This window comes from Camelus bactrianus, chromosome X, assembly GCF_048773025.1.
Source record: "Camelus bactrianus isolate YW-2024 breed Bactrian camel chromosome X, ASM4877302v1, whole genome shotgun sequence".
Taxonomy (NCBI): Eukaryota; Metazoa; Chordata; class Mammalia; order Artiodactyla; family Camelidae; genus Camelus; species Camelus bactrianus.
The window spans coordinates 41739621-41757060 of record NC_133575.1 but is presented as its reverse complement, the minus strand read 5'-3'; the positions used below and the strand labels follow the sequence as shown (position 1 = coordinate 41757060).

At 52.5% G+C, this 17440-nt stretch overlaps 3 protein-coding genes across 3 annotated transcripts; 1 reads left to right on the top strand and 2 right to left on the bottom strand.

Moving 5' to 3' along the window:
- The first annotated feature begins 3402 nt into the window (after window positions 1–3402).
- On the top strand, window positions 3403–10354 carry FOXO4 (forkhead box O4). Its single transcript, XM_010973618.3, has 3 exons — window positions 3403–4304; window positions 7797–8856; window positions 9184–10354. Exons 1-3 carry the CDS (start codon window positions 3840–3842, stop codon window positions 9189–9191), a joined length of 1533 nt encoding a protein of 510 aa, XP_010971920.1. The 5' UTR covers window positions 3403–3839; the 3' UTR covers window positions 9192–10354.
- A 739-nt stretch (window positions 10355–11093) lies between these two features.
- Window positions 11094–13382, bottom strand: CXHXorf65 (chromosome X CXorf65 homolog). The gene is made up of 6 exons (XM_010973617.2): window positions 12902–13382; window positions 12688–12774; window positions 12351–12485; window positions 11961–12029; window positions 11417–11523; window positions 11094–11192 (listed from the first exon to the last, which is right to left on the bottom strand). Exons 1-6 carry the CDS (start codon window positions 12924–12926, stop codon window positions 11094–11096), a joined length of 522 nt encoding a protein of 173 aa, XP_010971919.1. The 5' UTR covers window positions 12927–13382.
- A 68-nt stretch (window positions 13383–13450) lies between these two features.
- Window positions 13451–17119, bottom strand: IL2RG (interleukin 2 receptor subunit gamma). The gene is made up of 8 exons (XM_010973613.3): window positions 16957–17119; window positions 16580–16733; window positions 16171–16355; window positions 15833–15972; window positions 15278–15440; window positions 14634–14730; window positions 14310–14379; window positions 13451–13979 (listed from the first exon to the last, which is right to left on the bottom strand). The coding sequence occupies exons 1-8, from the start codon at window positions 17069–17071 to the stop codon at window positions 13794–13796; spliced, it is 1110 nt and encodes a 369-aa protein (XP_010971915.1). The 5' UTR covers window positions 17072–17119; the 3' UTR covers window positions 13451–13793.
- Between the last annotated feature and the right edge of the window lie 321 nt (window positions 17120–17440).

Below are 17440 nucleotides of genomic sequence, written 5' to 3'. Positions count from 1 at the left end.
TTTGGCAGCCGGATTGGGGGGTGGCACCCAGTTTGAAGAAGAGTGGGCGGTTGTAGTGAAAGAGGCAAGAGGGCCAAACCCCTATGACCTTCAAGAGGAAAAAGAAAACACTGGGAATGCGGAGCGAGTTGAGACCATAAACTCTGGGGTTGCAACTGGGAAAAAGGGCTGTGCCCCCCTCCCCATATCCTGCCGTATCTCTTCGTGATTTGTGACTCCATCAGTTTTCTGGGGTCCTGCTGTTGGTCCTCTTTCATGATCGATGTGTCTTCTATGCTCCAAGGCCACCCTACTAACTCTGTCTCTTGGCTAATGTATATTCTAACACCGCCACAGTAATAAGCTGCATAGCTCTGACCTCTCTCATGCGTTGAAGTCGTGGTGTCCTTGCCATTCCACCACTCCTTCAGCTCACCCTCCTAAATCATCTGGTCCTATGGTCTATGGTCATTTTTATCTGTCCAGAGTTCCAAGGTGTACTCTCATCTTTTTATTTTTAATGGAGGCACTGGGGATTGAACCCTCATAGTGCATGCATGTTAAGCACGCGCTCTGCCACTGAGCTATACCCTCCCACCCAGTATATTCTCATCTTAACAGTAAAGGCTCAATAAGCATTTATGGGTTGATCACAGAGTTTATCACCTAGTTGGGGAGACAATACACGCTTGTGAAATGAAAAGCCATGTAACCACAAGCACAAAGTTAAAGAATACAAACTGAGCTCAGAGAGGTTCAGGAGATGCAGTGTTGTTAAGTGATCTGTCAGGTTGGGCTAGTTGGGGAAAGTTTCCAAGAGCATGGAGCAGGTAAGTTTTGAGCTTTGAATGGGAAATTTAAAGTGATGGACATGAGTTGGTGGAGAGGTGGACCTTTTCAAACAAATGCACAAAGGGAGACAATGCAAGATATAACTCAAGCCAAGACAGGTGCCTGCCCCGCCCTGCCATTTCCCTGTCTCAGCAGCTCTGCGTGATCTGCCACCACACCTGTTTCATTTAGAAGAGAGCTCCTTGCAACCTAGTGCCCACCAGGCTCTCTCTACCAAATTCACTGCTCAGGCAGCACTTACCAAGTACTGCAGGCTGTGCTGGAAGACACATAGGCAGGACCTGTTTGCAGACGTTGTGAGCAACTCTCTCCCATCTCTCTAGTCTGGACCTCAGGTAGGAATACAGTCTTCTTTTTACCGTCTATGTGACAAATGCATGGAACTGCTAGTAGGGTGCAAATGGAGCAGAAGGAGGCAGGAATACATAGATCCAAGATGGTTATGTTACCATGAGGAGACTAATACCACTTTGAAGGCTCAATGTGCTGGCACCTCTGAAAAAATCCCAGGTTGTATGGATAGGAGGAAGGCCTGGTCATCACAGAGTACATATCAAGCAATGCTGTCAATGGTACAACACTAGGCTCTATACAGACTAGTTAAATTCTAGTCCCTCCCCCTAGGAGCTTGCTGTCTAACAGGAAAAACGGGACATGGCCAGGCAGAAAATAAATACAATATTTAAAAGTTGTAAAATGTACAAGTGCAATGTCACTCGATTCCTGATCCCCATTTATTCAACTGACATTTACTGAATGTCTACTATGTGGGGTCACAGAGATATATACAACTTGTCTCTGCCTTCAAGGAGTTCACAGGTCAGTGGAAGAGACATACACCTAAGCAAATAATTACAATACAATATGGTTTATGCTATATAACATAAGCCTGCACAAAATGCCTGGGAATGCAGGAAACAGAGAACTAACTGTACCTGAGCAAGACAGGGAAGGCTGAATAGGAATTTTCCAGAATAAGAGACTTGGGGAGGGGATGATGAGAGGGAGGACATCCCAGGATGAGGAGGGAAAGGTATACAAGGGTATGTACGGTATTTCCAGGAAATAGTGTGACACTCGGACTGGTCAGAACTTAATGTGCCCAGTGAAAGAGGACGCAGGAAAGATGGGAAGTGGCCTGAACCTGAAGAGACCTGTATGCCTTGCTAAGTTTGAACTTTATCACACAGGCAGTGGGGAAAATTAAATGAAGTTTTAAGCAGGTAAATGCTATGATCACATGTAAGTGATATCCCAGGTCTCCTGCCTCCTAGTTGTGTGGCTTTGGGCAAGTCACTAAGTCTCTGAGCATTAGTGTCTTCTGTACAATGGGGACAACAGTGGTACCTACCTCACAGGGTTGATTGGAGGAGTAAATGAGCTAATGCCTGTAAAGCAATCAGCACAGCACCTGGCACATAGTAAGTGCTTCATAAATTTCAGTTGTTATTACCGGGAGTGTTTCTTAGAAAGGTTACTTTGTTGGCGGCACAGAATGTAAACAGCAGCTGGGAAAAGATTCTTGGTGTGAGGTCCAATTAAGACGCTGCTGCGTCTGATAAATTAAGATCTTGAACCGGGATTTCGATGTGGAAGGTTCGGGAGATGAAAAGATGAAGAGTAAGTCTAGTTTAGGAGACTGGGTAGGTTAGGACAACCATTAACCAAATTCAGAGATAAGAGTGTCCAGAGGATAGGGGTGTGGGTGCAGGAACAGATAATGAGTCCTGTTTGGAACCTGTTGAATGAGAAGTGAAGCCGCCGAAGATGGAAACCTGGAGAGTATCAATATTTTAAGGAGAGGCCAGAAGAGCCAGTGGGGAAAACAGATTGGTCAGCAACCTCGTATCAGTGGGAACTGCGTGTGGGGAGTTGAGGGCAGCGGGGGAGACCCTATCATCAGCCAACCATTTGTTTATGTTCCCCAAGCCCTCCACCCAACTCCTCAACACGCATACAGCCTATTTTCTAGTCCAGTTCCTTGCTTCTCGCTTCTCGGTTTTCTGTTTCTTGCAGAGATCGCATTTTTTTCCTTTTGCCCTCTTCTGCCTGAAAGAGGGAAAGGTGTAGCATCTCTCAACGCGGTCATCCAGGCGACCCCTAATCACAAGGGAGGAGGTGGGAAGGGCGTAAGAGGAGGAAAATGATTTTTAAAGAAAAGAAAAAGTCCGCAACGACCTCTAAGGATTAAAGTGCCACCTCTCTATATCCTGCCACGCCGCTCTCCTGCCTCCCTTATCGGGCTCCTGGCAGCGAAGTAGGACGGGAAATGTAGTCCTCAAACCCGACCAGGGTGGCACGGCTGAAGAACTCGGTTTCCCAACCGGCTCTCCAGGCGCGTGCGCAGATGGCTGCCCCGGCGAGTGGTAAACAGAGACGTCAGGCGGGGGCCGCTGCTTGGAGCAAAACAAAAGGGAAACCCGGGGGGCGGGGGGTGGGGGGGTTGATAGGGGGATCGGTGCGGGAATTCGAGAGGCCGAGGCGGCGGGGACTTGGACCCGGTTGAGAGTCGGGGGGAGGGAAGAGGCGGAGGGAGGGGGAAGCAGGGGAGGGGCAAGTGACGCGGGGGAGCGGGGCGTGGGGGAGGGCAGTGATCCGGGTGGAGGAAATTTGGGAGGAGTGTCCGGGGGGCAGCAACTTAAAAGGGGGAGGGAACTGCGGCTAAGGAGACGTTCGGTGATGGGAGCGCGATGTGTGCCTCAGGTTTAAAAGAGCAGGAAGCTGAGTGAGAGGTTGGGGAAAAAGTGTCTTCGCTAGGCGGAGGTTACAGGTGGTGTCTCGGAAAGAGCTCCGAGGCTGCAGGCAGTAGTGGAGAAGAGGATCAGAGAACTGTGTGGAAGGGACAGCTTAAGGGCTAGCGTCCTGGGGCGAGGGGGAAGTTCGAGACTTTCTGAGGACTGGTAGGAATGTGCCTCCTGGCCCTCGGTGCTTCCCCCCTGGGGGGAGGCATCGCGAGGTACGGTGGCAGGCTCCTCTGAACGCTGAGCGCCGGAGGTCCAACTCCACGTATGGATCCAGGGAATGAGAATTCAGCCACAGAGGCTGCCGCGATCGTAGACCTCGATCCCGACTTCGAACCCCAGAGCCGTCCCCGCTCCTGCACCTGGCCCCTTCCCCGACCAGAGCTCGCTCCCGAGCCATCCGAGTCGCCCGAGGTGGAGTCAGGTCTGGGAGAGAAGGTACACACGGAGGGGCGCTCGGAGGGGCGCTCCGAGCCGACCCTGTTGCCCTCCCGGCTCCCAGACCCGGCAGGGGGCCCCCAGCCCGGGATCCTGGGGGCTGTAACAGGTCCTCGGAAGGGAGGCTCCCGCCGGAATGCCTGGGGAAATCAGTCATATGCAGAACTCATCAGCCAGGCCATTGAAAGCGCCCCCGAGAAGCGACTGACACTCGCCCAGATCTATGAGTGGATGGTCCGCACTGTGCCCTACTTCAAGGACAAGGGTGACAGCAACAGCTCCGCAGGATGGAAGGTAACTATGACCCCCTTACCTCCGTCCCAATACCCGTCTGCCCCTGAGCCCTCCAGTCTCCTTACTGCTACTCCTTTTACACCCCTACCCCAGAGATCCACCTTCAGTGGTGAATTAGACAAACATTTACTTAGTCCATAGTATATTCCATGCTCGGTGCTTGATGCTGGAGGATCATAAATGAATAAGACACTGTCCTTGCCCTGGAGAAAATTGAATTCTCTGCTCACTGCTCAACACTCCCAGTACTTTGGCTTGGGCTGCCCCAAACACTTATCCCCACAGAGAAGTCTTTATCCTATGTACAGCAGGAACTGTGTGGATTCCCTGCAGGAACCTAGCCTTCCCTCCTCCCCCACCTCCCACCCCAACACCTTTTCTCCCATTTCTGTGGGGTTACTTGGATTCCCTGCTTGCCTCTCAACACCTCAGGGTAGAAGTACTATTCTAGAACTCTGCTACCCAAGAAGATGGAGTGGAGTGGCAAAAGGTAAAAAGAGCGATACCCAGGGGGTAAGGTAGCTGATCCTGCGCACTGAGAAAAAACAGGGTGTGGGGGGCTGTGAGCGACTGTCTGTCTCAGTTTACCCTATATAATGCCAAGAATATCTCCCTGGTAAGGGGCTCTCCAAGTTGTGGGGGGAAGTTTTCACTCCCTGTTGAGGAATATTCGTGAAAAAAAAGATAGGGCTCTGATGGGAGAGCACAAGGTTGGGAGTTCCTTGGCCTTCCATGAAGAAACTGTGAGGAGAGATCTCACTAGATGCTCTGAAACTTGTCCTGAGAAATATGGGGCTCTGATCACGAAATTGGGGTGCTTCAACTCCTATCGAAGTCTTGGACACTGGTAAGTGGTGAGATCAGGATGCAAGGAAATACAGAGGATCAAATGAGCAGAGGGTCTTACCTGAGGTGTAAGAGATCAAGGGATCAGATCTGCAGTATCCCTAGGGGTTGGGCAGAACAGAAAACGGGACAGCTGAATGAGACCCTTGGCACTATTTCTGGGTAGACTGCCACGCCACAGTCTCAGCTCATAAAGAGCTCCCCTCCTTGGACCCAGCCTACACAGCTGTTTTTCTTTTCCCTTAGGTTCATTTTCCAGGGTAGAAGAAATAACCAAGAGTTGTTAGTTATGCTGTGGGAGTGTAGTCCCTCCTTATAATTTATACTTATAGGGGGTTTTTTTTGTTTGTTTACAAAGTAATTAATTTTTTTATTTTATTAGTCTTTACAGCAATTCCGAGATTCCTCATTTGACAAATTAATTAGGAGACTCAGGTCTAGAAAGCTTAGGAAACTTGCCAAGATCAATAGAATGAGAACTTGAACTCAGGTCTAAGCTCTTTCTGTTAATCCATGCTGTCATAGAATAATGGCAAAGCCAAATCAGGCCAAGTCTGGGGCCTCCAATGCTCTCACCTCTCACTCCCCACCCCTGCCCTGGTCCAAGGTAGCCTCAAGCCTGAACTGGCTTCCCTGGTGATGGGCCAAGGTTACTACCACCCCACCAGGGGGCGGCACTCACATAGAACAAGAAGGCTTAGTTTAGGTGGTTAGGGGAACAGTGTGCAGTCACCCCTCTTCCAACAGGTAAGAATTATAGGCTTCTAGGGAGCCGACCTTTCCAGGTAGGAGGCTGTACCACGTACTAGTTCCAAGGTCTAAAGAAGAGGGGATGAACAAATGGGCCTCACCGGTACTGAGTAGTAGGGAAAGGAATGAGCCTTCTCAATAGACCCAGAGTTAGAGGCTGCAAAAGGGTGGGGGGGAAATCATGGTGCCGGAAGTCACTGTGGTTCTCAGTTACTAAGCTCAGGCTGGATGGACAAGTGTGATCCTTGAAGGAACCAAAAATACTAATGCAGCCATAGTAGTTGGAGTGCCATTACTGCAGGGTCCCAGGGAGACAAGGAGTTCTTCAGCTAAAGAGCCCTGGAGCAAGAAGCTACTTAAGCATCTTTCCCCAGGCAAAGAGTCCCCTTATCTCCAGCATCAGTCTGAAACACATGAAGTGATTTCTGACTGTCCAAAGCTTCAGCCTCCTAGCTGCTCCAAGCCCTTCTGGGCTCTTCCCAAGTTTCTAAACACCAAAGAGCTTCATGTGGGAGGTCAAATGCCCCTAAGGTTGGAGATATTCTGCACAAATTCCTGAGAAGTAGGGGAAAGGAGGTAGGAAAGAGAAGGGAGGTTCTTGGGGGGGGGGAGGGCGGAGCCGGAGGGGGGCGGGACACAAAAGGATGGTGTAAGTAGCCTGAGGCAGCCAGTGAAAATAAGCTGCTCTGGGGGCCCAAGAAGCTGCGAATCTCAGCTCCCTGGGCCCCTGGGAAAAAATACTTATCTCTAGCAGAATATCTGCAGCGAGGGAGGAAGGAAGAACACAGCTCCTAATACCCAAGGCACTCAAGAGCTGACGGAGCCTCAAGGGGAGATTCACCATCTGTCACCTGAGGGCCACCCACCAATCAGGCAACAAATATTGATTATATACTGGGAGGTTGGCACTCTGAGGGGGGCACTGCTGGGGGCTGCCCACCTGGACAACGTGATCTGTGTCTTGGAAGTTACACTTGATAAGGCAGATTGCATGGAAATGAAGAACAATATACTATAGATTGGGCCTGTTTGAGGGGAACAGCTTTAAATACTGTACCAGAATTTTGGCTGCAGGAGTCAAGCCACCACTTCATAAAACGGGGCACTTAAGCTCGGTTTGGTCTTGATGAACTAGGAGAATTTTAGAGAGGGGAGATCCTTCCCCGGACCAGGAAGGCTGGAGGAATGTGTTTTGGGTATTCGAGGCACTAGGAGAAGCCTGGCCTGAATGTAGTTGAGGGTGTGCGTCCAGAAACTGAGAGAAATCGGAAAAAAAGGAATCTTCAAATCCTACAGAGAGCCAGGATCCAAATGCCCAGTGGGAGAGTGGAGCATCAGCCGTGCTGAGGTTCCAGCCCCTCAGCCTCTTCAGAAAACTGGCTTGGGACAGGGTGGGTCAGTCCTGGGCTGGTGTTGCGCCACTGTCCTGTCAACTCCACCCAAGCAGGCGCTCAAGGAAAGGGGTGGAGCTGTGGAATGCTCTTTTCCATCTGAGCCGAGTTCTTGCTGAACCCGGAGTGTGTCTTCCCGATGCTGGCCAGCCCCCAGAGACTTGGGAGGACTAGAGTGCTGTGAGCTTTTCGGGGGGGTGGGGAGGAGGGGCGCAGTGCCTTCTGAATTGGTGGTTGCTCGGGTTGTCTCCTGGGATCCCTGTGCAGAGAAGTCCGGAGCAGAGACCAAGCAGCTGGTCTTCAGGTGGGAACAGTGTATGGTCTCCTCCCCTACCGCCACCCTCCACTCCTACCCTGGCCTGTCTGCCCCTTGGATTTGACTAGCTTTGAGTTTCCAGGAATGTCCCTGCTGTGTCCCACCCAGCATCCTTGTAGACTGGACTGCTGGCCCCTGACTCCCCTCCATACATCTCATGCCCCTTTCCTGTTGCCTCTGCCCCTCCAGAACTCAATCCGCCACAACCTGTCGCTGCACAGCAAGTTCATCAAGGTTCACAACGAGGCGACTGGCAAGAGTTCGTGGTGGATGCTGAACCCCGAGGGAGGCAAGAGCGGCAAGGCGCCCCGCCGCCGGGCAGCCTCCATGGATAGCAGCAGCAAGCTGCTCCGAGGCCGCAGCAAGGCCCCCAAGAAGAAACCCGCTGTGCTGCCAGCTCCACCGGAAAGCGCCACTCCGAGGAGCCCCACTGGCCACTTCGCCAAGTGGTCGGGCAGCCCCGGCTCTCGCAACCGTGAGGAAGCTGATGTGTGGAGCACCTTCCGTCCGCGGAGCAGTTCCAATGCCAGCACTGTCAGCACTCGGCCCTCCCCCAGGAGACCAGAGCCTGAGGTGCTGGCAGAAGAAGAAATACCAGCCTCAGCCAGCGGCTATGCAGGGGGTGTTCCACCCACCCTGAAAGAAGATCTCGAGCTGTTAGATGGGCTCAATCTCACATCTCCCCATTCCCTGCTATCTCGGAGCAGCCTCTCCGGCTTCTCTTTGCAGCATCCTGGGGTTTCGGGCCCGTTACACACCTACAGCACCTCCCTCTTCAGCCCAGCAGAGGGGTCCCTGTCAGCAGGAGAAGGGTGCTTCTCAAGCTCCCAGTCTCTCGAGGCCCTGCTCACCTCTGATACGCCACCACCCCCTGCTGACGTCCTCATGACCCAGGTAGATCCCATTCTGTCCCAGGCTCCGACACTTCTGTTGCTGGGGGGGATGCCTTCCTCCAGTAAGCTAGCCCCGGGGGTCGGCTTATGCCCTAAGCCCCCAGAGGCTCCAGGCCCCAGCAGTCTGGTTCCCAGCCTCTCGATGATAGCACCGCCTCCAGTCATGGCCGGCGCTCCAGTCCCCAAGCCCCTGGGGGCTCCTGTGCTCACCCCTCCAACTGAAGCTGTAAGCCAAGACCGAATGCCTCAGGATCTCGATCTTGATATGTATATGGAGAACCTGGAGTGTGACATGGATAACATCATCAGTGACCTCATGGACGGGGACGAAGGACTGGACTTCAACTTTGAGCCAGGTACGGCACCCCATAATCACAGCAGCATCTCGCAACCTATACCCACTCCTTAGGGGCCCACCAGGCCTGTGATTTGAGCAAGGGGGAGATTTAGAACATGGCGGTGTCTGGGGCCCCTGGGGAATTGGAGGGAGGATGTCATATTAGAATGGCATCGTTTCCGGATGGGACCCCCCCAGGCCCCTCAGTGCCTACCCCTACAAAGTAGCCCAGGAGAGGTGGGGGGAAGGGCTGTCTCTGTTTCCCTTGGTCTGAATCCTGATGATGGAAAGTCATCACACCGCAGACGAGCCTCTTACCTTGTCCTCCCATTTGTTCTTCCCACAGATCCCTGAGCCATGGCCAGAAGCTTTGTTCCCTGCATCAGAGGTGGAGCCAGGCGTGCCCATATTCACTCTTTACCCTTGACCCCTCCCCGGGAATTTGGGACCCTGCTTTAGGGCTAGGGTAGGGTCTGCTCACAGGGGTGTTGAGGAAATCATAAAGCTGCCCCATATGGGAACTCTAGGGGGTGGGGAGGGGGAGAGGGAGAGGGTTTATTCTCACTGTGCCAATTAGGGGGTAAGGCCCCCCTCTCAGGAGCCAGCCCCGGCTCCCCCCATCCCCACCCTCTAGGTCTTGCAGCAGGGGCAGGCAATGCTGTTGGAAATGCGAAGTCACCAGTGGCCTTACCCCTGCCTTTGGGAGCAGGATTTTTTGTAGAGTCTTATCTGAGCTGGTCCAGGCTGAGTCCAGCCTGGGATTTTTATGCCGTGGCCCCTTCGGCCAGCGGTGTGGGGTTGGGAGGGGGTTAGTGGGGACCTAGAAGGGCCAAGGTCTGAGCACTGGAGTAGCTCACCAGGCCAAATCCCCCTTGGAAGGCTGCAGATAACAGAAAGGCTTTTTATAAACTTTTAAAGAAATATAAACACAAATCTAGAGATTTTTAACAGTGGCAAGGTGCTAGTGATGGGGAGAATGCTTTTTTTCTTTCTGAAGGCTTTGTCATAGTGACATGATGTAAACACTACAGACATTACTACGGGAAACAGAGGGGAAGTGACAGAGAACTCCAGGCCAGCAGGGTGCAGGGAGCAAGTGTGGACTGGATCTAGAACAAGGTCTGTGCAACACTAGCTTGGCGGTACCCTGAGGAAAAGCTAAGCCAGGGCCTCTCGTTCTGTCACCTTGTGCCTGGGAGTGTGTGGCATTGGGGTGCAGCCACCCTCTCACGTGACCCCCTGTGGCTTAGTGCTCCAGTGGGAGAGTGCGTTGAAGGCCTGGAATTAGTTTGTGGCCTGGGAAGGGGGTGGGAGGAGGGAGAAGAGGAGGGAAGGATTTAGGGTGGTAAAGTTAGGCACAGAGACCTCCCTGTTCAAGGCCCCAGGCAGCTGTCCCTGCCCTTCTTCCCCTTGCCTGACTGCAGGGGTTATGTGGAAGTGTGTGTGGTAGCAGGCAGGGGGAGGGGCGGAACAGGGAAGGGGGAGCTGGGGAGCTTGGCTGAGGGTCTGGGAAATGAGCAGGGATGGAGGGGAATGTGGATCAGGTTTACTAGCACCTGCTAGGGAGGCCATCTGGGGCTCCTTCTCCACCCCAACCCCCAAAGCAGCCCCTCCCCCAGTCCCCTTTGCCTTGTCCCCTTCCCCCGCCCCTGCTGTGGGTTCCCATCACTTCCTGTGTCAGCGCCTGGCCTACCCAGATTGTATCATGTGCTAGATTGGAGTGGGGAAGTGTGTCAAATCAATAAATGAATAAATTCAATAAATAAATGCCTATAACCAGCTCTGGTTTTTGCTTCCTCACTGTTCTTGGATAAGGAGGGGAGGGTGGGTGGTAGGGACTGCCCAGAGGCAGACCGGTGGGGGGTGGGGGAATTTCAGCCGGGGACTGAGGTGGATTGTGGTGGGGGGAGGGAAGATGCTCAGAAGTCACCTAACCCCAGCAGGAGTAGGCGGGCTTCGATAGGCCTCCCAAAGGGAGGTAGTCTGGTTGGAGAAGACCCCACCCCCTACTCTGTCCCTCAAAGGCTCATTGTACTGGACTTCGCTGTCTTTCCTCGCCCCCACAGCCCCCACCCATGTGCTGGTCCCTGCCCTCTCCCGCTGCTCCTCCCCACCGTTAGAGCCTCCTCAGTGCTGGGCGACTTAAGCCTTGGTGCAGATAACTGGGAGAAGTCTTTCTTGAAAACAGGAACCCCACGTTCAATCCCACTAATTTCATACCTAGTATTACTGCTCTCACTTGGTCACTTTATTTGGTCAGCGATATTTATCCCTCCTAGTGACAAAGTCCACTCTATTCTTAAGGATTGGACCCCTGCGAGTGGGCCCCTCTTCGTCTGATCGTCCTGATCTGGACTGGAAAAGGAAAGGGTCAGTGAGCAGATAAAGAAGTCCCTTTGCATGGCAGCTTGCTTCAAACTAGGGCCAAAGGCTGGACAAAAGAGGTTAGAGGCAGGTCTTGGGAATGGGTGTTGGATTTGGAAAGGAAATTCATCCCAGAAGGCCGGGGTAGAGGAGCCTTGGGTTGGCTGGGGCGGGGAAGGAGGTTGCTGGGAGAGACCACATTTGGGAAGTCTTACTGGGGGGTTCATGGAGGATTCAGTTGAAACAATTCTTCTGGCTTCTTGGCTTCTAAGCATTTTCATTTGGTTCCTCTCCAGGACTTCACATTGTGTACGCAAGGCATCTAGGAACCAGGAAAAGGCACTCCACCACCACTGAAAACTAGAGACCTTACCTACCCATCCTGTCCTTCCCGCCATTCAAATGATCCCTTGGAGTAACCGAGCCGAAAGCTACGCTTTGCTCTCTTCAGCAGAAATTGGGACACCCAGACTCCAAGAGAAAAGGATGAAGGGAAAGATGGAAATGATGTGGTGGTGATAGGGAGGTGTACTGAGGAGATGGTTGAGAAATGGTGAGGAGGGGTGAGCAACACACGCACACTCCTCCTGGTTTGAGCTAAACATCCCTCCTAAAGCGGACCTCAACCCGATCCCCCCTTTCCGAGAATCCTGTGACCCAACCTGCTGTATTCTAGCAGTCCCACCTGCCCTATATTCTCCATCACCTAGCTGTGTACAGTACTATCTGTGTTCCTCCTTCCTCCATCATACTCCTTACCAATTAGCTCAGGTTCTGGATTCTTCAGGAGGGGCACAAAAGCTCGGTAGATTTTCTCAAATCGAGTTCCTGTGAACACAGCAGTATGCACTCCCCAGCTTCCCGTCACCCAGTCTCCAACCTTCCAAAGCCCAAGATTTCAGGACTTTCACAATCAACACTACCTTGAACTGGTGTCCCTTATTTCCTCCCCTCAGGTCCATCCCTAGGATCAGGTGAGGGGCAAAGAATGTGCTAACCTACCCATGGTCATAGTGGCAGTGCCCTTTCTTTGGCTGACTAGAGACGGTCTATTTGGAGCTGGTTGAAGGTGCCTTATCTGAAGGACAAGGTTCCCAGGCCATCTCGAGGGCTTTGTTCTATCTCTAGGGAATGCTCCCAAGCCTCTACCTGGTGGCCCAAACTTCACCCTACAAACGTAGTAGGTGCTTCGAGCTGTAAGGAATTTGTTGGCATATTCTCCAGGGGTCTTCATCAGGAAAAGCAACTTCATGGTCCCCGTTTCATCGCACAAATCGATGGTGTCTGGAGGGAGGCCACAGGATAATTGGGGCAGCTAAGGAAGGAGAGTGGGAGCAAAAGGGGCCAGTGACCCTATCCAGAATGGGTTGGAGGAAGCTGTCAAGATTCAAGAAGCTCTCCTTTTGCCATCAGGAGGACTCAGGGGCTGGAGATGACCCTACCACTTCTGACCCTTGGGCATCAGTCCCCTCCCCACACTCCTCACCTCTTTTCGGCAGCCCCAGTTTACGGCGGGTATAAAGCAGCAACAGGAATACAGAACAATTAGTATTGGCCAGAAACTGCTGATCATCTGAGAAGAGATGGGATAGGGTGATGTGGCCCTTCTCTAGGTAGACACCATCCCTGAGATCTCCATTGCCCTCAAACACCCCTCACCCTCAGCCTAGACTGGATGCCAGCTCTGTGGTACTCCTCACCTCCATGTTTGATAAAGATGAACATGCTCTCAAGATCTTCTCACTCTTCGGAGGCAGGCTTGATGATTCATGGCAGAAGGAGGGAGTGTTCTAGGGGACTTGGGGGGCCATATGGGCCCATAAATTTGGGGGACCGGAGAGGCAGAGGGATTACATTGGCCCAGACTGGGCAGAGAGGAGAGAGCTATTGGCAGCTGCAAACAACCAGCATCCCTAGGGGTGGGGCCTGAGCCTGCAGATGAAGGATTATGAGGTCAGAAGTGGTATGTGTGGCAGAAGAGGGAGAAAGGATAAGGCGAGAAGAATCTGGGTAGGGTCTAGAAAAGGTTGGTTGGCAATGGGGGCAACATGGTAAATCTAACTCTAAGCGGCCCCTCAGAAGGAGCACAGGACACCTAGAGAAAAGTAAGTTTCTGGCCCAGTCTTCTTTTCTAGTGAATTTCTACTGCCTCCACCACATGAGTCCACGTATCCATTCCCTGGCACCAGGCCTCCCACCCTCACTGCACCCCCGTTTCCTTTGCTCCCCGCCCCAACAACAGACATTCTTGAGGATTCTCAACAGAAATTTTATTTCCCATTGATTCTGGAACAACTGAAGGGTAGATGGAAAGAGGGAGGGCGGGAGGGATGGACATAAGAAGCAGTCCTCTGAGGAGGAAGAGCTGGGTTGGGGGAAATGAGATACCGGGCCATGTCGGGGGTAAAGGGGCAATTCTCAAGTAGGAGATATTGAATGAGGGGGCAGCTGGAGGGGGCACAAAATTCAAAATCAGCCACGGAGGGTGGGGCACAGGGTGAGGGGAGTGTTGGACCCAGGCTAGTTGGATGAGGAGAAGTTAGTACAGTTTAGGGCTACAGGACTGTCAGGGTTGCTGTAGGGTTTCAGGGCTCAGGTTTCAGGTTTCAGGGTGTAACATGGGGGAGCCCAGTAGGGGCTGCGCTGGCTGCAGGGGGAGCCCCCAGGCCCTTCCCCTAGAGTCTTTCCTTTGGGGGCAATCTCACTGACGTGGCAGAGCCGCTCACTGTAGTCTGGCTGTAGGCTCTCCGCCAATCCCTTAGAGACTCCACTCCAGGCCTAAAGACAGATATCGCCAGGTCAGGGGTCAATTAGGAGCAGGAAGTGAAAGAGCCAGGCTCTGTGCCAAGGGAACTCTCACAACATCTGCAACCCCTGTGATTACAGAAGGGACCCGCACATACTTCTGGGCCCCCCATACCACTGTTTCTGTCTGCCTCACCCAACCTAGGATCTGTCCTTCTGTGTGTCTTCCTCCACTAGCCCATCCCCCAATTGCTGGCCACATCCTAACTGTTAGTGCAGCCCCTCTCCAGCCCCCATACTCTGTCTAGCTGGCAGGCAGCTGGCAGTTGACAGACTGCAGTCAGCCTATGACAATGCGCTCACCGAAAAGTTTCCGTGGTATTCAGTAACCAGATCCTCTAGGTTCTTGAGGGTAGGAATTCGGGGCATAGTCCTGAGGGGGAGAATGAGGGAGCAGGGGAACATCGGTTATGCTCTTTTATTCCCCTTCTCTCAGTTCTCCCATCTGGAGTGAAGTGATTCTGTGTTCTCTGTGCTGGCATCTTCCTTCCATCACCGTGACCACTTGGATGATCCCTCATTCCTTACTGTCCTGCCCTCTACTCCTGGAGACCGGGTGATAACCCTCCTCTACTCTTCCCAGCCACCCGCCTCCCACCTCATTTTGCCAGGATTCTGAAATCTCACCGTTCCAGCCAGCAGTACACACAGATGAGGCTAACAATCAACCCCATGGAGCCAAGGGGGATAAGCACAGCTTCCAGTGCAAACCATAAAGGATTCTCTATAGAAAAGAAAAAGGGAAGAGACTGAACAAATGTAGTGCCCCTACTATGTGCCAAGATTTAGAGCCCCCACTTGGTGCCAGGCACTGTGCTATACACTTTCCATAGACTGAATGCTCAGAACTCCTGAGAGGGGGGAGCACTTACTATCTCCATTTTACAGATGAGGAAACAGAAGAAAGGAGGTGAGTGATGTGCCCAAGGTCAAAGAGGTGGTCAGTGGCAGAGGCAGCTTTCAACCCTAGATTTGCCTGGTTCCAAGGCCATCTTCACCAGGAAGGCTTTCTGGGAATGCTGAAGGCAAATCTACATTCTATACCCTCTTTGACTACCCCTCAGCCTCCTCCTCCTCCCTCTATCTTCCTACTCTAACACACCAGTCCCACCTTACACAGAAAATCCCTGCTTTCTGGGGGTTGGCGTTGCACACTCAGTGAGGGGAGATGGGCCACCAAGTTTGAGGGAGGTAGAGCAAAAGATAGTGGTGCTAGAAAGGTTGAGGGTACTGGGCTCATGGGGTGGGGTGATGCCTTAGACTCATTTTACCCTTTGAAGTATTGCTGCCCCAATGGATTGGGTGGCTCCAGTCACTCCAGTGCTGAGCACTTCCACAGAGTGGGTTATAGCGGCTCCGAACACGGAACGTATAGAATTTCTGCGCATCCACACTAGGCAGAGAGAAGCTTTGTCTGTGGTACACGGATTGTTCCTTGGGAGAGAAAGAGGGCGAGGGAAAGATGGGTGTCTATACAAGTAGGGAGAATTTAAACTGCTGCCCCCCAACCCACCCCATGTCTTCTTCCAGTTCTTCCTAGTTTCTCCCTCTTCCCTTGACTACTCAAGCCACTCTGCTCCCTTCGCTGACTAGACTTGAATGCCTCCTCTCCAGACCCCCTTGAAGGCTTCCTTTTGTTTACTTGCCTGTCTGGTATTGGGAAGAGTAGGGGTAGGGAAACCTTAAGGAAAACTCACTGGCAATGATAGAGAAAGGAGTTGGCGGAGGGTGGAAGGTGGGCAGGGGAACTGGGAGGCAGGAGTTTGGCTGATTGAATCCTTTTATCCCCACTTGCTTGGCCTTCGCCACTATCCCCATGCACTCACAGTCCAGCCTCGGTCCCGGTCACTCCGGTACTGCACCAGGTGCTCCAAACAGTGGTCCAAATATCTGTTGCTCCAGCTCAGTTCCAGCTGGGATTCACTCAGGTTGCGAAGTGTCAGATTCTCTGGAGCCCAGGGGATCACTGGAGATATGTGTGCGTGTGTGGTCAGTCCCCTGGCCTAAACAAGTCAGGATCCTGAAGGTAGTGCCCCTGACCCCTCCTCCCTTCCCCATCCCATCCCTCACCTCCCCTCTTCTGCCCAAGTACTCTTATGGTGAAAGAACCCCATTCCATATACTTCAATTCCTCCCACTATCCCTTGGCCCCTTTCCAAATTACCCAGATCCTGCAGTTTTAGCATTTGTTCATCCTGCCTCCTGGGTTCCCGTGGATCCTGGAGGTGGACAACAAATGTTTCGTAGAGACGGATCTCCTCTTTCCCCAACCAACAGCCGGAAGTGATCCCTTCAGAGAATAGATAGTGGCCACACTCCTGGACTTTACCATCGTCAGGGTTCTTGTACCTGGAAGAGGGTTTAAAGGCAGAATAACAGTGAGGTAAACTTGAGTACTACAGATTTCCACAGCCCAGCCTCAGCTCCTCTGAACTGACTTAGGACTTACCCCACGAGAAAACAGTGGGGAGCCTGGGAGGCTGGCTACCCTCCTTCTTGGTCCCCACGCAGTCTCTCACATCTAACCCACCTCCTCTCCCTCTTCTGTGCCATCCCCTCTTCCCTTCTCTTACCAATAGTGCAGAGTCAGGTTGGTGGGCTGGGGCTCGGAGCTGCTGTTCCAGGTGCAATTCATGTACTCAACATTGAACACGAAACACTGAACCTTTGGGAGGGGCAGAGTGGAAACGCTGAGGGTCCCGGAGGGTGTAGCGGTCAGGAAGAAACCTAGGTGAGGGAGAAAAAGAAGTGGGGGAGGGGAAGAGAAGACATGATGGTCAGCAGAAGCAACAGCCTGAGGCCGGGAATCTTTTTCCTCTTGCCCTCCCCCACAGTACTCTTAAGTTCTACCCACATCCTTCTAATGTCCAGTGGCAGGTTCCAGATTTCTGTACGACCCCTTCCTACAGCCTCCCTTCTCACCAATACCCTCCAGTCCCAGGTTTCCCACCAGTTGTGCTGTCTTCATTTCCATTGGGCGTGAGGACTGTGGGGTTCAGCCCCACCCCCAGCAGAGGCAGCTGCAGGAATAAGAGGGATCTGAGTGGCAATGGTGGCTTCAACATGGCGCTTACTCTTCGTTCCCTGGGTGTAGACTGTGTCAGGAACCCGGGCCCCTTACCCACTACCCCTCCCCACCCACACATTTCCTTCTGTCATAACTTCCGGTGGAAAGAACCTTAGAAACCAGGGCTTTACAGAGGGTGTGGCGAATGTGTGCTATGACACAGGCTAAATCCTCTGGGAGATTAGGTGTTAATCTAATCTGTAGGTGTAACACCACCACTGTAACGTGGTGTTAAGTAGAGACTAAAGTGGGGTATCCAATAATGTCACAGACTCAAGAATCCTCAGACTACCTAGATCCTGGGAAGGATTTATCACCACCACCACCACCATTCCCAACCACCTTCTCTTCTAAATCATTTTATCCT